Consider the following 26832-nt stretch of genomic DNA (forward strand, 5'->3'; position numbering starts at 1 on the left):
ATGTACATTGGTAAATCCTGGCTCCTTCTCAAGCTCAGGTTGGCCACCCCTGCCTTATACCATCATAAACAATTCTTTCTAGCCTTCGATCCCAATACAGCAAAGCATTCAAGCATGCAGTTAAGCATGTACTTAAATTAAACACAGATTTTAAAGGGTAATTTCTTGCTCCCTCTCTTTCAGTTTGTAATGTTTAACTGTTTACCTTCTCACCTGTCCTTCTCTTGGGAACCTATAGACATGGAGCAGAGAGGTTCTTTACAGAGGTCTTTAGGTCCCTACTAGTTTTGGACAATACATACTGAATTTACCTTTGGAATGAAAAATATGTTTACCTGATTTTTAAACACATCATATAACTCACAAGCTACAACCTGAACAGTGAATATAGTATAACTATTACCATGATTGAGTCTCAGGTTTCTGTACATATAGGAACTTAGATTCATTCCAACACTAGGACTTAACAGGAACTTCTTGTCCATGGAATATTGATTAGCATAATTTAACAAGTCACTTCATGTGGGTTGATTGTTTCAGTTTGCAAGTTAAGGTCTCATTAAAAACAAGTTATCAAAATTACTTTAGTATAGCACGAAGTAAACTAGCCTGTGGAAATGAGACTCACAAAAGCAGTAAGACATCTTAGTCCTAACACATTTCACTATAAATTTAACATCCTTAGTTTTCATATACACATATACATCAATAAAAGTCAATCCAATGAATGAGAAGAACGAATTACCAATGTACAAGTACGTTAGAGTGTGGTAAACTTCACAGTGAATTTAAGTTTACTTCCCTGACTAGTTAGGTTTTTCTGACAATACAAATAAGCCTAGTTTTCAATTTTTCTACCAGGATCATGTTCAATAGAAGCAGATTCTTCTCCAGCCATGTCTTCTACATATGGTGGGGGAGGAGTGACTTGGCAGAATTCAATATTTTGTTTAATAATTTCAATTAATATCTACATTCATTTTAAGTGTTTTTTAATTTTTATCAATTTAAATTTTCACAGTTGCAGGAAATTGGGAAAGTCAGGCAGTACAGGGGAGTCAGACAAGTATTTAATGACTATAGACGTTGATATTCAAAAAGTTAAAACTTTATAACCACAAAAATTGTCAACATTGCATGTCAAAATATATAAAATACCTATCCTTAAATTCTAGTAAATTCTCAACCGGCATTGCTCTTACTTTGCCTGTCTGTAAATTTCTATTACTAATCGATGGAAATATTTTATCATTTGTGCATTTACATGGAAATCAATGTTTACCGACATTTACCAACCTAAATCTGATCCTTCAAACCTAAATATATACACCTCTACCCCGATATAGCGTGACCCGATTTAACAAGAATTCGGATATAACGCGGTAAAGCAGTGCTACGGGGAGGGAGGGAGAGGGGGCGGGGCTGCGCACTCTGGTGGATCAAAGCAAGTTCGATATAACGTGGTTTCACCTATAACGTGGTAAGATTTTTTGGCTCCCAAGAACGGTGTTATATTGGGGTAGAGGTGTAGTAACTTTTTTTTATGTCTGGTTGACCCTTATGTGCACATACATAAGCACATATTATATATTTGCTATACATGTTAACATATACACATGTATATTATGCATACATGCTCTAAAAGGAAAGTCATTAACAAGTTTTGCCTTTTTATACTTCGGTAATTTAAGTTAATTTGTATTGGAAAGAAATTATTCTGGAAAAGACAAAACCAAGAAAAGCAGACTTCTCTGGACACACTTCAAGTATGACACTTGTTTACTGAGAAATTCCAATGGTATTTTCCTAATCTGAACACTGGTATTACTCCAGGTCCTGATAACTTCACGAAAACTCAGATCTTGCACGTACAAACAAACAAACAAACCACTGAGCTATCCCTCCCCCCATAAACACACACACTCTCTCGCGCGCGCGTGACCAAGCATGCAGGAACGCATATAGGGGGGAGTTTTAGCTCAGTGGTTTGAGCACTGGCCTGCTAAACCCAGGGTTGAGTGTTCAGTCCTTGAGGGGACCACTTAGGGATCTGGGGCAAAATCAGTACTTGGTCCTGCTAATGAAGGCAGGGGGCTGGATTCAATGACCTTTCGGAGTAGCAGCCGTGTTAGTCTGTATCCGCAAAAAGAAGAACAGGAGTACTTGTGGCACCTTAGAGACTAACAAATTTATTAGAGCATAAGCTTTCGTGGACTACAGCCCACTTCTTCGGATGCATATAGAATGGAACATATATTGAGGAGATATATATACACACATACAGAGAGCATAAACAGGTGGGAGTTGTCTTACCAACTCTGAGAGGCCAATTAATTAAGAGAAAAAAACTTTTGAAGTGATAATCAAGCTAGCCCAGTACAGACAGTTAAGAAGTGACAAGATCTCTATCAAGCATTCTTAAAACTACAATACCCACCTGCTGAAGTGAAAAAACAGATTGACAGAGCCAGACGAGTACCCAGAAGTCACCTCCTACAAGACAGGCCCAACAAAGAAAATAACCGAACACCACTAGCTGTCACCTTCAGCCCCCAACTAAAACCTCTCCAGCGCATCATCAGAGATCTACAACCTATCCTGAAAGATGATCCTTTACTCTCACAGATCTTGGGAGACAGACCTGTCCTCGCTTACAGACAACCCCCCCAACCTAAAGCAAATACTCACCAGCAACCACACATCACTGAACAAAACCACTAACCCAGGAACCTATCCTTGTAACAAACCCCGATGCCAACTCTGTCCACATATCTATTCAAGTGACATCATCATAGGACCTAATCACATCAGCCATACCATCAGGGGCTCGTTCACCTGCACATCTACCAATGTGATATATGCCATCATGTGCCAGCAATGCCCCTCTGCCATGTACATTGGCCAAACCGGACAGTCTCTACGCAAAAGAATTAATGGACACAAATCTGACATCAGGAATCAAAATACTCAAAAACCAGTGGGAGAACACTTTAACCTGTCTGGTCATTCAGTGACAGACCTGCGGGTGGCTATATTACAACAGAAAAACTTCAAAAACAGACTCCAACGAGAGACTGCTGAGCTAGAATTGATATGCAAACTAGACACAATCAACTCCGGTTTGAATAAGGACTGGGAATGGCTGAGCCCCATTACAAACATTGAATCTATCTCCCCTTGTAAGTATTCTCATACTTCTTAACTGTCTGTACTGGGCTAGCTTGATTATCACTTCAAAAGTTTTTTTCTCTTAATTAATTGGCCTCTCAGAGTTGGTAAGACAACTCCCACCTGTTTATGCTCTCTGTATGTGTGTATATATATCTCCTCAATATATGTTCCATTCTATATGCATCCGAAGAAGTGGGCTGTAGTCCACGAAAGCTTATGCTCTAATAAATTTGTTAGTCTCTAAGGTGCCACACAAGTACTAATGACCTTTCGGGGTCCCTTCCAGCTCTATGAGATAGGTATATCTCCATATATGTCACCATAGGAAAATCAGGCCTGAAAACTTTTTCTCCAGTCAAACCAAAAAACAAACTAATTTTAAACCATACTTCAAAGTGTTTACACAGCTATGTTCCTAATTCATCTGCATATATATTTCACTATGATAACCCTAAAGTATTCAGCATAAAAGTGCAATTCCTTCAACTCTTTAAAGATTGCAGGAGGAAGGCAATGTAAGAAAAAAGAAAATGAAAACTAAGATCCTATGATATTAACAGCTGAAAAGAAAAACGCAACAGAGGCCACATTTCAGTCTTACAGGTTATATTCATATTTCAGGGTTTCTCTTTCTTTGGCTGTCAGCCATATCATTTTAGCCAGAAGGTGGTATTAGTTCACCATGAGTTTGAAAACAAACAGTTTAAAGGTGTGTGTTAAGGGAAAATAATATGAAATCAGAATATTAAACCAATATGTTCTTGCTATATTTGTTGTTCAAATGGAGATATAAATAGTAAGAATAGATGCTTGGGCAAGAGACATCAATCTGACTAACATCGCCAAGCAACTTGCAGTCTCCCCCAGCTGCTCCTGATTTTATAATGGTACACTACAAACAACTACAGAAAGACCATTCTCAACACAGCCTGAAAAGTAAGATGACATTATTCCCAAGACATACTCAAGAGTTTCTGGGCAACTATTAGGTTATCTATTACTGTAATGCCTACAAGAAGTATAATTTTTTCTAAGGTATTGAATACATAAATGGCAGTTCCACTTCAAAAAATTATAACACTTTTTATTTTAAATCAATCACTTCAGATCAAAGAATGTTCATAAAAAGGCAACAGCAAAAAACAAAAATCCACTCTATTTCATACCTTTCTATGTAAAGGGTGTCAACTTAGTTATGTCAAAGAGACAAAAGTCTTAAGTAAATCCATACATCTGGCTTAGTTTTTGCATTTCTTGCAAAAGGAACAATGAAAAAAAAATCAATTAATTGCTTCTTTGCTGTTTAACATGCTGCAGAGGAATATTTGTTTAAAAAGTAAAATAAATGAAAATGGTGTTTTTTAAAATTGTAGAACCATTTCTATTTGTCTTCAGTTTTATGAAAGCTTGTTTGATTTTGTTTATTTGTGTCAAGGCTGATTGTGGCGCTTCGAATACAGAAGGTGGGGGCCCACAAGGATTCTAAAAATTAATACTAGCCACTCCAGGTTTGTATTAAACTCCCAAGGTTACAGCTTTCTCTGATCTTGGATTCATAGATGCTGCCACCACCCAAATGCAGAACCCCTTTGAGAACCCAGAAAGGCGCACTAGGGAATTCCTTCCTGTGGGGTACCCTCAAGCCCACAGGAAGTAGAAAGAGCTGAGAAAGAAAAAAGGGGAAATCAGCTGATGCCACCAGCTAATTAAACAACATGTGCACAAACCTCTTAAGATACAAAAATCCAATTCTGTTCTTAAAAAAGGTAAATTTTATTAATAAAAAAGAAGAAAATACATCTGGGAGCTTAGGCTTTTGCTAGATTAAAAAAAAAAACTACAAGGATTAAGCATCAAGAATAGCTCTCTTGAAGTCCAGCTTAAAGGTTACAAGCAAAACAAAAGCACCTGGGGTTAGCACGGGGGGATCCACAAGCCATAAAGAAATAAAAGGGATAAACCTAATTGCGTCTTCCTAGACATTTCCTGATCTACTTACATATCTGGGGTTTTAGATGAGTAGTTTCTAGGTATGATACTGATGATTTTTCATACCTGGCTCAAGCTTCTCACAGCGTAACTGCTCCCTGTCTGCCTCTCCCTGAGAAGACAGACAGACAAAAGGGAGTCTTTGTCCAATTTTTAAAAGTTCTAGCCTTCCCATTGGCACTTTTTGGCCAGGTGCCCACTCACTTACTTTTACCTATGCATAGCAGTGAGACTTTTTAACCCTTTACAGGTAGACCAACTAGATAGCAGCTACTAAGAGGGATTTTATAGCTGCTGGCTGGCTGGGTGTCCATAAAAGGTAGTTACCCCCACCCCTTCATTTATCACAATTTGTTTTAACAAAATTCAAATGTGGGAAGAAATTTAAAGCGTTCCTTCAGGGATTTACAAATAGTTTAATAACTCTTCTTTGTCGCCATACAAAGAAGTCTGTCTTCTTTTGGATAGTTGCAATGATATTTATTTATGTTCTAACACACATATAGCATCTCCGTGCTTTAAAAAAAAAAAAAAAAAAAACACCCCTCAGTCCTAGGAAAGCATTTATGTTGTGGCATGCATATTATATTATATTGTCACAGTATTGAGATTACTCTCACAATCTGAATGAGCAAAAAGAAGGGAACTATAGAATACTTATGCTTTAACATCAGGTAGTAAGAAAAGAATATACGAATTTAAAATAGCAGAAAACATCAAGGCCATGTTATCATATTACCCTTGGCCCAAACTCAAATTTGCAGCCTTTTTGCTAGGCTACTTGGTAGAACCCTAATGAGATACTGCAATGCATACTAAAAACATCCCTAAACACATCAGCAACAACTAGACCATCCTTCTCCTTTCTACTTGACCCCTCAAAGAGATTTTTATGTTCTTTCTTCCCATCCTCACCCAAAATCCTTTAAAGAAATAATACTTCTGCTTTTCATCCCCTTTTTAAATTAGGTGACAGTGACATTCTTCACAGAGCTGAAAACATTCCAGTTACAGCTAAGTTGCCATGGTCCCAATGACGTAATCATACACAGAGGGGATCTTTGAAAGGAACAGGGGAGTGTATTAGTTTCAGACAATTGAAGGAAATACAGGAGAAGCAGGTAGAATATAAAGTTCATCCCTCAGAGGAATAGCTGAATCAGATTAACAAAGACCTAATATTTCCAAGTACACTAACTACAGGATAAGTTCATACTGTACAACTGTGCCACCAAAGTCGGTTTTAATAAGAACTGCGGAACCATCTGATAAATCAGCTGTTTCTGTCAGCTATATCATATGACAAACCACACACTTCCTGCATTCAAACTTATAAACATTAAAGATGTAACCATCATAGTTCATCCACTTGCATTATTAAAATGCAAGTCACTCTGTTCTTTATAGCAACAGATAGCCAATCAGTTAATCAAACTTCAAAGATAAACCAAAAGGATGGCTAGCTGTCAAAACCATTTATCTTACCTGACAAGCAGATGTAGGTTAAATATTCACCCTGGCCCCCAGTTGCTAGGAAAGGGATCTTTTTCTTCGTTCTCCTTTTCACTTGGACAGCTCCCAGCATCCTTTCATCATGTGGGGCAAAAATTTCTTTGTTGATACCAGCTTTGGTACTCATTGTAGATCAGAGATGGAAAAGGCTGCTGTCCTCTCTAAAATAAAATCATCAATCAAAAAATTAAAACGAATGCTAAGTTACAAGAGACTACGGACGACTTTCATGTTGATCAATTATTTTGAGCTTCAAATTAAATCTTGAATGACTTGAAAGGCTTTGCACAATAATTTCACCTCTTGTCATTAGAGGTGGGATTTTCAAAAGCACCTAAAAGGTATGTTTTCACTGCAGAGTTAACTCACATTTACCTACACACAAGTTACTCCTCTCAAGTTAGCCTTGCTCGAGTAAGAGCAGCCACACTGCAAAAGACTTGCAGCGTCTGTACTGGTGCTGTACTCACTCATGTGTAGCATATCTCATAGTTCTCAGTACTGCAGTAATCCAAACTGTTCTATGAATTCTTTACCAGTGAATTGTGCGAAATCACGTCTGTCTTTTCGGAGCGCAGAGAGAGAATTGTGGGATGGCACTGAAGGACTAGCAGCATGGGGACATGCACAGGCACCGGCTTCCTCCGGGCTCCAGGGGTGCTCAACCATCCGCCCCACTCCCCCCAAGTCCCCACCTCTTCCCGCCCAGTTCTGCCCCCACCCCAGTCCCCACCTCTTCCCGCCCAGTTCTGCCTCCCCCCCCCCCCCCCGCCCAGCATCTCCTGCATGCCACGGACAGTTGATCGCGGCAGGTGGGAGACGTTGGGAGGGAAGGGGAGGAGTTAATCGTCCGGGCCACCAGCAGATGGGAGGCACCGGGGGGGGGGAGGGGAGGCTGGTTGCTGGTGGGTGCTAAGCATCCACTGATTTTTTTCTGTGGGTGCTCCAAGGATTTAACACCTATGCAAACATGTCCTCATTACAGAGTGGTTGTGTTAGTAACAGATGAATCACATTCACCTGACTTACAGGCAGAGGTCACTCAAGATATAGGTAGCTTATACTCTCTCTTGGGTGAGCAAGTGGAGTTAAAAGCACCTCCACAACGTAGGTAAGGGTACATCTATACTTACTTCCTGGTCCGGATGTAAGCGATTGATCTTCTGGGATCGATTTATCGCGTCTTGTCTAGACGCGATAAATCGATCCTGAAAGTGCTCGCCGTCGACGCCGGTACTCCAGCTCAGCGAGAGGAGTACGCGGCATCGATGGGGGAGCCTGCCTGCCGCATCTGGACCCGCGGTAAGCTGGGACTAAGGTACTTCGAATTCAGCTACGTTATTAACGTAGCTGAATTTATGTACCTTAGTCCGAAGTGGGGGGTTAGTGTGGACCAGGCCTAAGAGTGTTTATATGTGAACAGGAATCAAGTCAGGAGCAATTCTCAAGTTGTAACTCCAATTAACTCAGCATTGAAGACAAGCCCATAATTAAAAGCATTAATTCCATTGAGTGATGCCACTAGGTCTTAAGAGTCTATGACCTTGGCTACACTGGCGCTGTACAGCGCTGCAACTTGCTGCGCTCAGGGGTGTGAAAATGCACCCCCCCCCGAGCGCAGCAAAGCGCCAGTGTAATCAGCGCCTGCAGCACTGCAAGCTATTCCCCTCGGAGAGGTGAAGTACTTGCAGCGCTGCAAGAGAGCTCTCGCAGCGCTGGCGGCGCGACTATACTCGTGCTTCACAGCGCTGCCACGGCAGCATTGTTAATCCCCAAGTGTAGCCAAGGTCTGAATGGCAGCTAGTTATGAGGAAGAGTGCCTCTGCCCCCACACACATTGGACTCTTCACTGGCCTCCTTCTGTCACTGACCCCAGCCCTGTTTTCTTTGGAGAGTTCCAAATAGGTGACCTTCTGTTTGGCTCCCTCAATTAGCTTAAACTTATTTCCCACTTGGGAGCCAGTCCCTTGATACCAGTCTTTAGGGTATATCTACATTACAAAATTAAGCCACGCAGTAATTAAATCACTTTTGCATGTCCGCACTACACTCCTTGCATCAACCGTGTGTGCCCTCTCTGGGAGCCCTTGCACTGATTTAACTGTTAGTATGGGGCATTGTGGGAAGGCTTCTGAAAAGTAGCTACAGAAGATGCAAGCAACGCAGGGTCTACACTGACACTGCGGCGACCTAACTACGTCGACTTAAGCACTATGCCTCCCGCAGATGGGCAGTTAAGTTGGTGTAGTGGGTGAGTTACATCAGTGTGAACGCTTACAGAGTTAGGTTGATGTAAGCTGTCTTTTGTCGACCTACCTCTGTAGTGTAGACCACAGCCTGCTTACTTAGTACCTAGAGTGAACAAAGAGTCTTAGTCCAATTCAGTGCCACCCCTTTCCTTCGAGCTTTAAACTTAATTGATTTTCAAACAGATTCTGTATCCAAGTTCATTTGTAAGTTAATGAAATGCCACCCCCGATTCAGCCTCTCTCTCTACTATATCTAGAATATTTAACATAAGACTTAAAATGAAAGGGCAGGACCTCTGAATTTGCAGGAGGAATTAATGAAGGACCTCTTAGTTCTATTCAATACCATTTAAATGACTCAACCCAGCTCTTCATTCACCCAGCCATCTCAGAGACAAAGACAATGGTTAACCCTTGTTTGCCTAGCTTCAAGCTCATATGCAAAGCAGGTCAAAACTTAGTTGAAATAACTTCCTCCCCCCCACCCCAACCTTTTACATAACAGTCTGGGCCCTGATGTGCAAATCATTACACAGATGCTAAACTTTAGGCATGTTACTAATCCAGATGAGGTTAGTGTTATTCATCCATGTATTCAAGTCTGCAGGATCAGGCCCTTTTTCTCAAAAAACAAACAAAAAAAATCTTGGATGTCTTTTGAAAATTTTCAATTTTAAAAATTTACTCTGTTCTTCATAAAAAGAACAGGCATACTTGTGGCGCCTTAGAGACTAACAAATTTATTTGAGCATAAACTTTCGTGGGCTACAGCCTACTTCATCTGATGCATAGAATGGAACATACAGTAAGAAGATATTTACTAAGGTGCCACAAGTACTCCTGTTCTTTTTGCTGATACAGATTAACACGGCTGCTACTTTGAAATCTGTTCTTCATAATGTACTACCAATTTGGATTGGTCAGGTTAGTCAAACAATGGTTTTTTTCCCCTTCAAAATCAAATTTATTTTTGAATACCTATTTTGAAATTTTAAAATGTGCTTTTGAAAAGGAAAAAAAATTATAAAAATACTATAAAAATAAATTATTTTCCAGCCAGCTCTAAACAACCAACATTGGAATTAAATTTAAAATTAGGCCATGTCAATATGTACAGCTCTGCAGCAGCGCAGATGTACTGATAACAGCCGCACCGCTGCAGCGCATCTATGAAGACACTCTATATCGATGGGAGAAAGCTCTCCTGTCCACACAAAAAAAAAAAAAACACCACACACCTCCGCGAGCGGCAGAAGCTATGTCAGCAGAACATAATGTTGTGCACATGAGCGCTTATATGTCACTCAAAGGAGTGGAATATTCACATCCTTGAGTGACATTAATTTTACTCACACAGGCTGTAATATCAACATAGCCTTACCCTCAACTATTTGTTAGCAGTGGCAATCGTGCAATTTGACAGCGTGGTTAAAATCCTGCACCTAATTTAAATTGCAGCTATAATTCAGGGGGGTGGGTTTTTTGTTTGTTTGTTTTTAATTCAAGTTGGCTGCCTTTGTAGGGAAGTTTACTCAAGGTAAACTAAAGGCTACTCTGAAGAAGTCTACAGTGAGCCAAGAATATTTGAATTCTTACCTAGTGTCCTGTCTAGTTGCCTTCTTTTCCCCCCACTGCCAGCCTGCACCCTTTTCACAGCACCTTTGTGTTTGGTGTATCATTGCATAGGGCACAACTAAACTCCATAACTCCAGTCATGAAGACATTCAAGCTCATAAGCCTCTTTTTATGTCTTGAACTTCCTTTGTATGCTTATATGAATCACCCTCAGGTCACTGCTAATTAGCCCAAAATTTAATTCACTGAATAAAAAGAGATAGATAACATTTCCCATCATCTAGCTAACAAAACATATATGGGAAAGTTTCAGTCTTAGGTTGTGCATTTAAAAAAAAAAAAAAAATAAACAAGCAAATCAAATATTGGATCCAATATTTAGCATTCATACACAGAGCAATTTCAATTTAAACCTTTACATTTGCTGTTTGCACATAATTACTATGGTAATCCCTTTATTTAACATAGTCAGGGCCGGCTCTAAGTTTTTGCCGCCCCAAGCAAACAAAATTTTGGCTACCCCCCCACCCCCCCAGCCCTGGGCTCCCCCTCCGTGCCCACCAGTGCCCCAACCACCCACACCCCCTGCTGCCCCAGCACTGGGCTCCCCTCCTCCAATGTAGGATCTGCTACCAGCACACAGCGGCCGAGCCGTGGCCCAGCCGCGACTCCGTCCCCATGGGGATGGAGTTGCTGGGCGGTGTGGAGCAGGAGTACTTCCAGGTGGCGGTGCACCTGCGAGGCGGCGCGGAGAACATGGCCCCCTCCCTGGGTTTCGCGGCACTGCTGGTGGCCAAGGTGGATCAGTTCGTGCTCACCGCCCTCACCCCCGACATGCTGGCGGCCGAGGACCTGGAGAGCCCCCCGGACCTGCTGCTCTTCAGCCTCACCACGCCCTGGCCCAACCCCGGCGGGCGAGAAACCGAGAATCTCCGGCTGCGGGGCTACCTGCTCAGCACTGACGAGCCCAGCCGGCCGCTTACCTCCTCACACACTCCGGGAGCCCCTCTCACCGCCGCAGCCCGGGCTCAGCTCCAGGGGACCCCGCTTCCTTCCCTCCCTGCTCTTCACACACTTGGGAGCCCCTCGCCACCGCAGCCTGGGCCCTGGAGCGGAGCCCGGGCTGCGGCGGTGGCAAGAGGGGCTCCCGGAGTGTGTGAGGAGCCAGGGAGGGAGGGAAGCGGGGCCCAGGATGCAGGGAGGGAGGAGGGGTCCTGCTGCTGCTGCCACTCCGAGTCTCCCCAGGGTGGCGCGGCATTTCCCCACCCGAGTGGGCTGTGCAGGGCGCCGCCGGGCTGGGCAGGGGCCGCGGATCCTGGCTCGCACGCTGACAGGGCCAGTTGCTTTTTGCTGCCCCAAGAAAAAAAAAGGGGGGGGAGGGGCAGAGTGCTGCCCCAAGCACATGCTTGGAGGGCTGGTGCCTAGAGCCGGCCCTGAACATAGTGAGACCAATGACGTCACTGGAGATATTCCGGATTTATTCAGGTGTGAGAGTACAATTTTGCCCAGGTAGTTGATCAATTCATTTTGGGACAGATCAGAATTGTTACTAACAAAGAGCATAGAATTATATTTTTATGCACAAAACACTTACCACAACTACTCTGTTGGGATTGTGCAAAAACTGCAGAAATATTTTGACCAAGTTCACATTTCAGGCAACTCTAAGTAAATAACTAAGATAACTTTCAAAAATAGACTCAAGGTATATGAATGAAACCAGAAAGAAAAGGATAAATCCTTCACTCTCCAGTTACTCTTACTACAGTATTCATTAAAAAGAAAATTTTATTTGACATAACACTTTTCTGACATACCACAGTTCATTCCTCTTCTGAGTTTATGGAAATAGCTGCAGTATCTCTCAGAATGTGACAACTGTAGGTAAAATGCTGACTTGTTAAATGTGATCACTATAAAGGATTATTGGCTTTTTATTGGCTTTTGTCTCACACACACACACACACACACACACACACACACACACACACACACACACACACACACACAGATTTAGGCCATGTCCTCACGGGAAAAGCTGCAGCAGCACAGCGGCAGCTGTGCCACTGGTAGCACTTCAGTGTACACTCTCACTACAACAAAAGGGAGGGGTTCTTCCATCTCTCTAGTTAATCCACTTCCCTGAAAGGCATCAACCTAGCACTATCTATCTAGGGGTGGAAGGGAATGGGGGAGAGAGAGAAAGTCATCTTAACTATGTCCACTCAGGGGGTGTGGATTTTTCACACCCCTGAGTGATCTAGCTGGATCAACCTAACTTTTTAGCGTAGGCCTGTCTAAGACTGAAAACCTTTAGAAGTTGGACCAAAAAAAGATATTAGAGAGACAAGGAGTGGCCAGATGGTTACCTCCTCCACCTCATCCGGAAGAGCCCATCACAGCAAATCTATGAGCAGCAAGAGCCAAGCCGCTGGAGTGGGGAGCTGGGCCCAGTCCGATAGGGCAGGAGCCATATTCTGCACAAGGCCAGGATAGAAACAGGATAGAAACATGCGCGCACGCCAGAAAGTGGGGCCTGACAGTTTTACTCAGCTCCACTCCACCCAAAAGAATATCTTCACCAGCTGCCTATACAATGAATGAGTTACTGTATATTGACCGGTTTCAGAGTGGTAGCCATGTTAGTCTATCAGCAAAAACAACGAGGAGTCCTTGTGGCACCTTAGAGACTAAAATTTATTTGGGCAAAAGCCCATGAAAACTGTCAGGGTTCCCTCCCCACTCTGAACTCTGGGGTACAGATGTGGGGACCTGCACGAAAGACCCCCTAAGCTTATATTCCACCAGCTTAGGTTAAAAACTTCCCCAAGGCACAAATTCCTTGCCCTGGGATGGTATTGCTGCCACCACCAAGTGAATTAGACAAAGATTCAGGAAAAGGACCACTTGGAGTTCCTGTTTCCCCAAAATATCCCACCAAGCCCTTTCACCCCCTTTCCTGGGGATGCTTGAGAATAATATACCAACCAAATAGGTAACCAAGGTGAGCACAGACCGGACACTAAAAACCCAATCAGGTTCTTAAAAACAGAACTTTATTATAAAGAAAAAAGTAAAAGAAGCACCTCTGTAAAATCAAGATGGAAGGTAATTTTAGAGGGTAATAAGATTTAAAACACAGAGGATTCCCCTCTAGGCAAAACTTTAAAGTTATATAAAAACAGGAATAAGCCTCCCTCTTAGCATAGGGAAAATTCACAAGCTAAAACCAAGAGAATCTAATGCATTTCCTTGCTATTACTTACTATTTCTGTAATATTAGATGTATCATTTCAGTAAGAGCTGGATTACTTGCTTGGTCTCTTCCTTTGTCTCAGAGAGAACAACACCACAAAGCAAAAACCTTCCCCCACAGATTTGAAAGTATCTTCTCCCCTTATTGATCCTTTTGGTCAGGTGCCAACTGGTTATTTGAGCTTCTTAACCCTTTGCAGGTAAAGGAGGGATTTTATGCTACCCTTAGCTGTATGTTCATGACAAAAGCTTATGCCCAAATAAATGTGTTAGTCTCTAAGGTGCCACAAGGACTCCTCGTTGTTTTTGTATATTGACCTTGGCTTTATTTCATAGATGTCTGAAGCAGAGGGATGCAGACAGGCAGTATTATCTGAAATGCATTGAAATGGGGCAGGAAAGAAGGATACTTAAACACAAAGGGAGCCTGGGGTTGAGTTTCAGTTTCTGACTACCAACTCACTCACTCACCACCAAGTGCCACAAGCAAGCAGACTGCTAGCCAGAGACATACAATTTCAACCCTAAAACTAAGCAATTTGCGGTTATCTTTTCATCTCTCTGCTTAGTGATTTGTGTATTGTTTCCATCTCCTTTTCCTCCTGGATCCCTATTTGCCTGTGCTGACAAGCCTCAACCACATGAAACTAACTTTCAGCTACCAACATATGATGTGCTACAGAAGGTGGAAGAGAAAGTACACTGTGATCTTCTGTTATGACTCTGCTGCTCCTTTACAGGAGCAACAGGCACAGGTGAATGGAAGCAATTCTCCATCGAAGTTGGAAGGGAGAGAATCTCTCATGTAAGTGTTTCAAGGTGGGCAGAGGTGTGATAGAGGGGGAAAATGCTGGATCCTCTTGGAAAAAATAGCCCCCTGTTCACATCACTACTGAAAGCACCTCTACATTGTTGACAACTCATGATTTTATTGTCTCATCATATCTGGCTTTTATTGAAAAGCCCCACCTCTTGAATTTATATGGTTGTGACAATCTTAACTTTCACTTAAAAAAAAAAAAAAAAAGTTATTATCCCTCATGGTTGCAGAAAGGTTGAAAATGTGGACCATAAATGCCCAAGAACCAGAAGGTTAATAAGAGACACCAAAATAAAAATAATAATAATAATCTTGCAGCCTACTCATAATTTTTTTAATATGTGGCTTAGGCAATACTGCTACCGTAGTAAGATAGAATTCTAAAAGAAAAAAATAAACCTCACTGTTTTAGCTCCTACCTCCCCCAAACTTACTAATGTTTTTTCTCAAATTGTCTTTGCAAAATCTGCTTCATCTCACTATTACAACATATAAAAATGCTATGGTTCCAATTTCACGCTGTGGCAAACAGAAACTGAAGATAGTTGCATCTGAAGAAGTGAGGTTCTTACCCATGAAAGCTTATGCTCCCAATACTTCTGTTAGTCTTAAAGGTGCCACAGGACCCTCTGTTGCTTTTTACAGATTCAGACTAACACGGCTACCCCTCTGATACTTGAAAATAGTTGGGTACCATGGCTAGTTATTGTCTTTGGAACTGCTCTCTTCAGCCACAGTACAAAATACCACCAGGTGCCAGCAATCTGAGCCCAATTAAAATCTACTCAGCTGCCTGATTTTCACCAACAGCTGAGAAGCATCTCATTTTGTAAATGAAATAGCTATAGGTACCTAGACTTGTTCCTAGGTGCTTAACTCTTATCACATGCAGAAATGTGTTCTACCCTGAAAGCCAGATTAGGCTTGGTGGAAACAGCATTTCACATCATGCAATATGCATGGATTCAGATACCAATCCATAAAGTATTTACAAAGCTCTCGTATTTAAAAGTTTTGTACTGCCACCCATCACCACGTATGAGCCTCTTCCATGTAAAAATTCAGATTTCCAATCTATGTCCGTAATGGATTTCATAGAGATGCTAGTTCTTCAGGAGTTATGGAAGCTCTGCTTGGGGTATGGTCCATATTTTTAATTTTTTTTTTTATAGTCTAGGCATAACTTTTCAAAAGTGATTAGCAATTTTGGTGGCCTAAATGTTAGGGTGACAAACATGATACCTTAAAAGGGGCCTGCGGTTTTCAGATAGTGCTGAGAATAGGCAACCCAAAAAATCACCGGCCATTTTGAAAATGTAAGCCCTGGGTTTTATCATCAGTCATAGGTAGTCTCCAAAGACTTGATGGCCAGCCAAGAACTGAAGGGTATAAAAGACCTGCTCCCTCCTGATCAGGCTTGAAGAACATACATGAGCCATATGGGGTCAGGCCATTTGATCTTTCACATTTGAGCATCCTGCCTCCGGTAGCAGCAGCCAAGCTAGATGACTCAGAGGAAGATGAGCCATCCTCCTCTCCCCCTCAATGAATGCACTCGTGGAGAAGTGGAAGAGTCCTTCCTACTAGACAAGAAGTTAAATGTTTTGCTCAAGGTTACGCAAAATTGTGACAGAGTTGGGAGAAGAATCCAGATGTCCTGACCGGCTTTTTGCTTTAAGCAATTAATCTCATTCATATTACTGTAATGATAATCTTGGAGGTATTAAGAAATTGCTTTCCCCCTCCTCCCCAGATTTTCACTCTAGCCATATTACAGTTTTATGGATATGATTACAGAATTTATACTCCAGAATATAGACCTAACTGAAACACACAAGAAAAACTTCTCCTGTGTATGAAATCTATGCCAAGTTTGCAGTTGGACAGCTCACCCATTATTCAGTGATACAAGAAAAAAAATCAATTTTAAACAAATGTACAGTAGTTCTAAGACTACATTAAAATTAATAAACTACTTATGATCAAACAGATCTGTCCGAGTGAAGCCCAAAAGAAGTCAAACAGTGAGCCACTCGGAAAGTTTGCTGGCAGTCTCAGAAGGGCTGACATATCACATGGAGTTGCCTTGTCCTTGCTTGCAGTTGCTTTTACTGGACTGTGGAAGCAAGAGGATCCAGCCAATGTCTTCATTAGGGTTCTTGCTACATAGGAGGGGTTGAGGAAACCCAACCTACAGGGAGTAGAATTCAATAGAAGAACTGGGGCTGACAGTTGGAAAGGAATGTCCAGTGAAATCAAAGCAACTCAAAATGCTGTACAAGATGAGGAAAAGGAGCAGATGCTCAGGAGAGCAGCAGAAAAGGAGGCAAGAAGCATGCTCAGAGGAGCAAGAGGACAGAAACACTGGGAAGGGAAAATGAAATGACAAAAGGAGAAAGTGCAATGCATCTATTTGCCAGCAAGGGAAAAACACTCAGATTAAACACGGTTACAAATTAATGTATGCAGTTTTCGCTATTACTTTTCAATGTATGAGACTTCTGTATTCACTAGGATAGTACTCGGGCATAAACAGGATTGTGTCCAGAAGACAGCCTCTCTATTAAGTTACGGTGCATGCTACGAAAGTGTTGATTAACTGTTGCTGAATTCACCAAGAGCTATGAGACAGTGCTTAAATCATCTTCAGTCAATGGTACTGTCATTATAAAACATGACTATTCATCAGAATAGCTTCTGCTGCTTTACGGATCTTGATTTTCCCCTGGATATTTGCTTGCTATAAATGCCAAGGCAACGCATTTGACCATTACCTTTCATCTTTTTTTTTTAATATCCATTGCTGTCTCAAGCAAAACAGTTAACACACAGTGTTTTGAGGAGTATATTGCCATTCTGAACACAGAAAGGTAATCTGTAACTTTTCAAAATGCAAACTTTAAGACACCCAATTTCTAGACTTGATCCCAGAAGAGGTTTTGGACTTAAGTTTATCCTTAAAATGTAATTAAAGAATTTAATTAGCTCTGCATACAAGGATTAAACTAAATAGGTCAACTTCACTTACAGAGCCAAGGTGAAATCCTGAAGAGCTGTTAGTTTAGTAGAATAGCACGATCAGAATACCTACCTGTTCGATTCTTTCAGTCTGCTAGTTGTTATTCTCCAAAATAAATAAATAAATAAATAAATGAAACTCTCTTTGCTTAACATCTCCTTAAATTCACAGTGTTCTGCAAGCTCTCTCAAAGTTGCTACAAATTGTACAACTGTTTCGTCTTCTTCCTGGTCTCTTTTGTGGAACCTATATCTTTCAGCAATTACCAGTGGTTTTGGAGAAAAATGAGACCCCAGGATTTCCACAATGTCACTGTAAGATTCAGGGCTGGTCTACACTTAGTCCGGACTTCGGACTAAGGTACGCAAATTCAGCTACGTTAATAACGTAGCTGAATTCGAAGTACCTTACTCCGGACTTACCGCGGTCCAGACGCGGCCGGAAGTCTCCCCCCGTCAACGCCGCGTACTCCTCTCGGCGAGCTGGAGTACCGGCGTCGATTGTGAGCACTTCCGGGATCGATCCCAGAACATCGATGGCGTGCCTCCGGACCAGCCGGTAAGTGAAGACTAGGCCTTAGTCTCTGGAAGTGGCCTGCTAAACCCAGGGTTGTGAGTTGAATCCTTGAGGGGACCATTTAGGGATCTGGGGCAAAATAATCTGTGAGGGATGGTACTTGGTCCTGCTAGTGAAGGCAGGGGGCTGGACTCGATGACCTTTCGGGGCCCCTTCCAGTTCTATGAGATAGGTATATCTCCATATATTAACAGGGTGTAGTAAGCTGCATAGAACGGAGTAGGTCCTAGCCCCTACAACACTTAAGAATATTGGTACCATAGGGTTACCATATTTAATATATAAAAAAAGAGGACCCTCCACGGGGCCCTGGCCCCACCCATTTCACACCCCCAACCTGCCCCAACTCCACCCTAACTCCGCCCCCTCCTTCCTCCCACTCCCAGCCACGTGAAAAGGGCTGCCTGAGCGCTACCGGCTTCACGATTTGCCGGGCAGCCCCCAAACCCTGCGCCTCCCGGCCGGCGCTTCCCCAGCACAGCTGGAATCCGGGAGGGGAAGCGCCCAGCCGGGGGCGCAGGGTCTGGAGACTGCCCGGCAAACCGTGAAGCCGGTAGCACTCGGGCTTCAGGCAGCCCCTATGCCTCCGGACCCTGCGCCCCCGGCTGGGCGCTTCCCCTCCCGGGCTCCGGCGGCGCAGGGTCCGGAGGCATGGGGGCTGCCCAAAGCCCGTAGCGCTCAGCTCTTAAACAGAGCCAAAGAGTCAGGGGAGGAGCAGAGCCGCCGCAGCCGGAGGCTCTGCTCCTCCCCTGGCTCTTCGGCTCTGTTTAAGAGCCGAGCTGCCCGAGCGCTACCGGCTTCGGGCAGCCCCAATGCCTCCGGACCCTGCGCCGCCGGAGCCCGGGAGGGGAAGTGCCCGGCCGGCGGCTGGGGTCCGGAGGCAAGGGGGCTGCCTGAAGCCCATAGCGCTCGGGCAGCTCGGCTCTTAAACAGAGCCGAAGAGTCAGGGGAGGAGCAGAGCAGCCACGGGAGGGGAAGTGCCCGGCCGGCATTTTCCCGGACATGTTCAGCTTTTTGGCAATTCTCCCCGGACCGGGGTTTGACTGCCGAAAAGCCGGACGTGTCCGGGAAAAACCGGACGTATGGTAACCCTAGGTACCATCTTCTCTTCTATAATGTCATTTGCAATAACAAAAAGCTCAAACCGCTCAATATATACATGCCATTGCACTATAGTCTCCTCAAAAGGTTCCAGTGGCTCTGTAAGTGTAGCCATGATTTTAGTTTCAGTTTGCACAGTCAGTGCAAAAAAGCCAGTTCTCACCCTCTTCCAGCAGCAAAAAAGGGTTGGTGGGTTTTTTTGTTTTGGTTTTTTTTGTTTTTTTTTTTTTTTGTTTGTTTTTGTGTACCTTAACTTCTACTTCCTTCTGTTGCTGGGGCAGCACAGAGATCTGATCCTCGTTGCCACGTTGTTATATCCTTGGGTTCAACAGTTTTAGGAAGAAATCACTGGAGACACAGAGAGCTGTAAACCTTGAAGCAGCCATTTATTGTCACACACAGAACTAACCAACAGCCAGCCAAAACTGACTGGGCTATCCCCTAATAATCTAACTCAGTTGCCATAGCAACACAAGATTCTATTACCACAACAACCAAATACACAACAAACCCCAACTGATGTGGGGACCCAGCCCTCCACTCTACTCTAACCACTAGGCATAGCCACCTACATCCCAGCCCTGACACAAAGGAAACAGCATGGAAGTTGAACAAGTCAAGAAATAACTGAGTTAGGATTAACAGTTTGAATACAATATTGCTCCCTGGGGCTTATTTCTTAAAATGGATCTCCAGCCAATACATCATTATACACTGTTCGATCAGGATGCCTTGTAAAGTATATCCTCAGATCAACCCTCCCCAAGCCAATGGTGCTAGCAGCAATACATCTCCTGCGGTGTCTGTGCCAACAAAAGACATCTATGGGCACTGAATGTACTGAGGAGAAGCAGGGAGCAGAATGCAGGTTTCTGATGCTGAAGAGGAGGGCCAAGAACCCAACAGCAGCTCCTGGCACCCGGTCTGGGGCGGAAGCGAAGCATGCTCTGCCACTACATTCACCACTCAGTTTCTGAGGGTAAGAGGGGACAGAGACTCAGAATGCATAGAATGCAACAATTCCCTTAGCCATTTTGAACACTCAGTGTGTCATATTTTCATTTTCTGACTATTTCATATTTTTCTAATAAATGACATCAGCCCCCATTTCTTGGTGTCCATTGGAAGTTTAATCAATTCATCTCTCTAAAAATCTGTATGGCGGGAGATATCTTTGTATCTATGGAAAGATCTTGGGACAGATTACTCCAATATTTTTGTACTTGGGGACAAGCAAGAATTATCTGTTTAGGATTTTATTTCTGGTAAATGATAGATAAACTGGAAGTAATGCCGACAGACTGCTTACTTCCAAGTCATCTTCTGACAATAAGTATCACCCATTTCAATGTCCCCTTGATTAATTTGATGCGGCCTATGCAGATCCAATTCTGTACAGTGAAATGGTTCAGAAAGCAGTTTTGCAGACATTTCTTTTCCTATCTTCCCTGAGATATTTTAAATAAGAAGTGAGAAATAGAACAAGTTCTGCTTGACTTCGCATTCCTGGCCAACCTTAATAAAATGGTGAAAAAACTCAATTCAGAGCATAAACATGATATTGCACATGGTAGAGACAGTGATTTTGTCTTCAAAGACATTTGTAGATAATCAGTCAATCTTGGAAAAGTCTGAATTTGAAAGTTGAGAAACTGGAGCCACTTGCATTTTTCCCCAGAAAATCTTTCATAAGAGTTGACAGTCAGCTGGCTGCTAAAGTGACTGAACTGTTACATTTTGACACATGTGCATCAGAAATAGAAACTGTTACCATGCAAACCAAAATCCAGTTGAAAGTCAGATGCCAGGGTACTGTTTTTTTTTTTTTTTTTTAAAGACCAAGTAATAAACAATGTTGCTGGCATTATCTATGAACATTAAAAGTTTCTTTGGGTCTCTGCATCTACATAAGCCTCCACTCTCTAAAATAAAAACCAACCAGATCTTAGTTCTCATCGTTATAGAGCCACAGAGTTGAATGCCAGAAAGGACCACCAGATCATCTAGTCTGATCTCCTGTATATCACAGACCACTAGTACCACTCAGCTCAACAACCAAAACTAGACCAAGTATTACAGCTGACAGGAGAGTACACTATTATGCACCACAGACAGAGAACAGGAGGGACTGAGATGCACCAGTCCCTGAGATCCCTGCAAAGGCAGGGAAATGATTCAGTGAGATATAACCAGACAATCGTGGAAAGTGACCTACATCCATATGCTGCATTGGAAGGCAACACACACACACACACACACCTCTACCCTGATATATATGCAATCTAACCGGGGGGGGGGGGAAATTCCTTCCCAACCCCATATATGGCAGTTAGACCTGAGCATGTGAACAAGAACCAGACAGTCAGCACCAGTGTTCCCTCTATTTTTTTACGTCCATGTGCATAATGAATTTGGTTATGTGCAACAATATGGTACACATAAAATTCATGTGGTGGGGTGGGGCCAAGGGGTTCAGAGTGTGGGGGGAGGGGAAGTGCTCAGGACTGGGGCAGAGGGTTGGGGTGTGAGGGGTGAGGGCTCCAACTAGGGGTGAAGGCTCTTGGGTAGGGCCGGGAATGAGGGGTTTGTGGTGTGGGAGGGGGCTCAGGGTGCGGGTTCTGAGGTGGGGCCGGGGATGAAGGGTTTGGGGTGCAGGCTGCCCAGGGGCTGCGGTGGGGAAAGAAGACCCCCGCCCCAGCTCTCTCCCCCCTGCAGCAGCTCTGTGCTGGGACCAGCGGGGAGGGGTGCCTCTCCTTGCCGCGGCTCTGCGGCTCTGTGCCAGGTTTAATAGGCAGCTGTGCAGCTTGGAGGGAACTTAGGTCAGCACCTGAGAGACCAAACACTTGGTGCTACCTCAGAGCCCTGGCCCTCCCCTAATGTCCCATCTCTAGCCATGGCCATCCCTGATGCTTCAGAGAAAGGAGATTTTTAAAAAACTGAATACACTTTGGGCGGGGGGGGGGGGGGGGATTTTTAAGTCTAAATGAGATTTAAAAGAAAATCAGTTTGATAGTTTAATATTATGAATGATCCACGTCAGCAAGTTCATACTTTTTCAGATTTTAAAGGCATAATTCCAAGGAAACAAAGTTATGATTTTCCATCTCAACTCTACATTTGAATGTTTGATTCTTCAGCCCTACTACTGTTAGAATGGTGAGTTTTGGCCTCTAATACAGAAAAGAAAAAAAATTGTTCATCTCCTCCCTCACACAGACTTGTAATCCAGATAGTAAGTGAACCTCTACATCAGGGGTAGGCGAGCTGATTTTCAGTGGCACTCACACTGGGTCCTGGCCACTGGTCCGGGGGGCTCTGCATTTTAATTTAATTTTAAATGAAGCTTCTTACACATTTTAAAAACCTTATTTACTTTACATACAACAATAGTTTAGTTATATATTATAGACTTATAGAAAAAGACCTTCTAAAAAAACATTAAAATTTATTACTGGAATGCAAAACCTTAAATCAGAGTGAATAAATGAAGACTTGGCACAGCACTTCTGAAAGGTTGCCAACCCCTGCTCTACATAGATATATAAACAGATATAGATAAGAAATACAATTAAAAATATCCCCTGATTTCCAACATGGCTGGGGGAGCATGAAACATCCAACAGACCACTTCTGTGAAATTGAAGATTTTTTTAAACAGAGTATGAGACTCTCAAGTATGGGACAGAGCTATCTCAGCAACTAGCCTGCAGTTATGAAATACCCTTGCTGCAAGAGATTAGTAGGAAAATTAATCTTAACAACTTCAGGACAAAAAGGGAAAGCTAATCTATTCTACACAGTCATGATCACCAGTATCTCCTGGGAGGAAAAGGAAAAAAAGAAAGAAGAGGAAAAAAAATCCAACCTACTAGGGCCAATAAATGATGCTGGAGGAAGAGACAACACTGATGCTCTGACTATACACTCAGTGAAAGGTGAAAGAGAACAAGAGAATTCGTATTTAGATCTTGATGGGTTTAGTACAGTTCTGTAACGTAATAAAATACTTTATAGGGAATAAGGGATGAGTGAGACAACTCAGTTCAACTCCTAATTGTTGTTCCAAAGAGTCAATGAGGCAAGGTAAAATTAGTATAAATTACATGCAGTAAACAACATATTAAACAGAAGTTAATTGATCTCAAACATTATAGTGACAAGCCAACATGCCATACACTTCAGAGTTTTCTGTATCTAATTGTTTACCAGCTTAAAATCACAGACCAGCTTGTCCCTATGGCTGCTGAAAAGGTAGATTTCTAGACGTAATACACCTCTACCCCAATATAACACAGTCCTTGGGAGCCAAAATAATCTCACTGCCTTATAGGTGAGACCGTGTTATATCGGGTCCGGTCCGGTATGGCATACCGGCAAGAGCCGGTACTCCCTGCCGGACTGGACTGGCTTCCCCGGCTGTGATTTAAAAGGCCTGGTGCTCCAGCCACTGCGGGAGTGGGTCCTTTAAATCACCACCGGAGCTCTGGCAGTGGGGCTCAGGCGGCTCTTTAAAGGGCCCGAAGCTCCCTGCAGCGGCCGGAGCCTCGGGCCCTTTAAATCCGCACCCGAGCCCAGGTGCCGGAGCCCTCCCTGCTGCTTTACCACATTATATCCGAATTTGTGTTTTATCAGGTCGCATTATAACAGGGTACAGGGGTAATTTCTTTGTCTATTCATTGTTCTCACAGGCTCCAGTAGTTACCAGCGCATTATCTTATGATGCAGGCTGTCTCTAGCACATGTTAACTCAAGTAGTTTGCAGTAGATAAGCAGTCCATTCCAAAGGCTATCGTCTGTATTTGTGTGCCTTATTTGTGACTGGTATAACTCTGTGTTCAGTATTGGTGCTTAAATAATATGCTTCAGCCATTTATACAGATTGACCAACAAATCTTTCCTCCTGTGAAGGTAATTGAATCTGGATTCTGGTGTAATAACCCTGTTTTTTGCTTATCAGTACCGTACAGTTTTGGGTGGATTCATTTCCAAAACCACATGGGGCAAAGGAATCTAATTTTGTACGAAGTGGAATGTAATAGACTTTTTTATTATTATTATTATTATTAAAGAAACATCTTAAAGTGCTCAAGAACTTACTTTAGAGTGCTAGAAATGTTCTGCGATTTTGCTGAAAACCAAAGTCACAACACATACAAGACAAGCGACAAGCTATTTAAAAGCATCAGCAAGAATCTCTTCACTTTCCATACATTTCAAAGAAACAAGAAAAGCTAAAGAAGTATATTAAAACGGGGACAAGGAGGAATGTGATGCTGCATATAAGAAAGTTGATCATTTGTATCATTATTGCTATCACTACTGTACAATTGCAACAAGTCTTGTACAAAGTATGTCATGGAAGATGTCAATGGGGAAGCTGTGATTAGCTAGATTATCCTGTTTATATGCATGCATCATCTTTGTATCTGAAGTTATGAATAAGGGTTATGCATAGGTGCTGCCTCCGTGGGTGCTGCGGGGCTGCAGCACCCACAGGGAAAAATTAGTGGGTGTTCTGCACCCACCAGCAGCCAAGCTCCACCCGACCCCGACCCCTCCTCCGCCCCAGAGCGTGCCATGTCTCCGCTACTCCCCCTCCCTTCCAGTGCTTCCCACTCGCCTAGCTGTTTGGTAGTGCTTAAGACTTTCGGGGAGGGAGGAGGAGTTGGGACGTGGCGCCCCCGGGGGGCGGGGGGAGGTGGCGGTAAAGAGGCAGAGCGGGGACTTGGGGGAAGGAGGTGGAATTGGGGCAGGGCAAGGGTGGTGCAGGGGCAGGGCCAATGGCGGAGGGAGGGGAGGGTCGAGCACCCACAGAGCAGAGGGGAAGTCAGAACCTATGGGGCTATGTATTTGTACCTTACACCTGTTATATTCCTGCATGACGCCTTCCAGACAGAATTTACATTAGGGACAGACAGCTATGCATTGATGGCCCATCAAGGACACTCAGCTCTCACAATGGGCCATAGAAAAAACTCATCCCACCCAGATAGCAATTCCTGAGGATGCCTCAGACAGCAAGGGGCCAATGGTCATCCTCTGTGATTCAGCAAACCATGTAAAGCATGAGATATGCTCATGTGACCCTGGGCTCCATCTTGGGCCAGTAAGATTCCACAAACAGGGACTATGGGCTTTGTTTGGGACAATAAAATTCCAATCACATGGCAGAGGATATAGAGAGACATCTGAGACATCTCCATTTTGTCTTCATTTCCTGCTTCATTTCTCTGGACTGGATTTCTAACAAGCAAGTTTTGAACAAGGACTGATGAGCCCCAATCCATTTGGGTGATTCCAGAGAGAATTTTGCAAGCTAGCAGTTTATTCCATCCCTGCTATAAATCTGATATAAGGACTTTGCAATCACTTATATGTACATGATTCCTTAACTAATTAGAACTCTTTTCTTTTATTATTAAATCTTTAGTTAGTTTACTAAGGATTGGCTGACAGCATGATATTTGGGTAAAATCTAAAATTTACGTTGGCCTGAGAGTATGTGTCTCATTCCTCTGGGATTAGTAAAAATCTCATATATGGTGAACTAGGTTTTCAATAACCCTCACCACATTAGACCTGTTTGCCAAGGGCTAGAATGCCTAAGAAGGTGGGTGGAGGGAAGACTGTTTGGCTTCCTGTTAACCAGTGTCATACTGCAGAAGCTCTTTTGTTACTGGTTTGGTGAATCTAAAGCCTGGTCTACACTAGGGGGGGTGTCGATGTAAGATACGCAACTTCAGCTATGGAAATACCGTAGCTGAAGTCGAGATATCTTATACCGACTTACCTCCCATCCTCACGGCGCGGGATCGATGGCTGCGGCTCCCCCGTTGACTCCGCGACCACTGCTCACTCCGGTGGAGTTCCGGAGAGGACGGGGAGCGTGTTCGGGGATCGATATATCGCGTCTTAATGAGACGCAATAGATCTATTCCCGATAAATCGATCGCTACCCGCCGATATGGCGGGTAGTCTGGACATACCCTAATTGTAGGATAAACCACCAATTTTGGAGGATTGTCTGCCCTGTTTTAATCTGCCCTGAGTGTGGCATTTTCAGTGTGGCCCATTCCAGGCACCTGGCCAGAAAGACAGAAAAGGAAGGAGCAGAAAAGAGTGGACTAGGCAGGACTAGAAAGGAGATAAGGATGAGAAAATAAACAAAAGGAAAATTTACAGGAAGAGGAAATGAAAAGACTGAATAAAGAATGGAAGGAAAAGGGTTAGGAAGAAAAAATATTAACAGGGGAATAAAATGCAATTGTAACTTGGGGCATATTCAAGTTACTTTCACAGAAATGGTCAAGCCACATGGTACATGGGTATAACAAAAAAAATCCCCCTCTTGAAGTAAGACCAAAGGAAAAGATAGAAAAGTAGATGAGAGATCTATGGGTGGCAGAAGCTGCATATTTTGGATTTTTAATAGGACTGTCAAACTATTTAAAAAATGAATTGTGATTAATCACGTGATTAATAAATTAATTGTGATTAATCGCACTGTTAAACAATAGAATAAATTGAAATATGAATCTTTAGTGCACCTGGCATGTAAATCTCTT

At 43.1% G+C, this 26832-nt stretch overlaps 1 protein-coding gene across 3 annotated transcripts in view; it reads right to left on the reverse strand.

The window, feature by feature from the left end:
- The window catches only part of STXBP6 (syntaxin binding protein 6), a 241819-nt gene that overhangs the window by 178381 nt on the left and 36606 nt on the right, over positions 1-26832 (reverse strand). For 2 of the 3 annotated variants that reach the window (XM_054027908.1, XM_054027909.1), the window contains exon 2: positions 6646-6833. The exons of the other annotated variant lie outside the window; for it this stretch is intronic. In XM_054027908.1, coding sequence (XP_053883883.1) covers positions 6646-6799 — 154 coding nt within the window. In that variant the 5' untranslated portion in view covers positions 6800-6833. The remainder of the gene's footprint in view (positions 1-6645; positions 6834-26832) is intronic. 3 annotated transcript variants of the gene reach the window in all.

The sequence above is a fragment of the Malaclemys terrapin genome, chromosome 4 (assembly GCF_027887155.1).
Source record: "Malaclemys terrapin pileata isolate rMalTer1 chromosome 4, rMalTer1.hap1, whole genome shotgun sequence".
NCBI lineage: Eukaryota > Metazoa > Chordata > Testudines > Emydidae > Malaclemys > Malaclemys terrapin.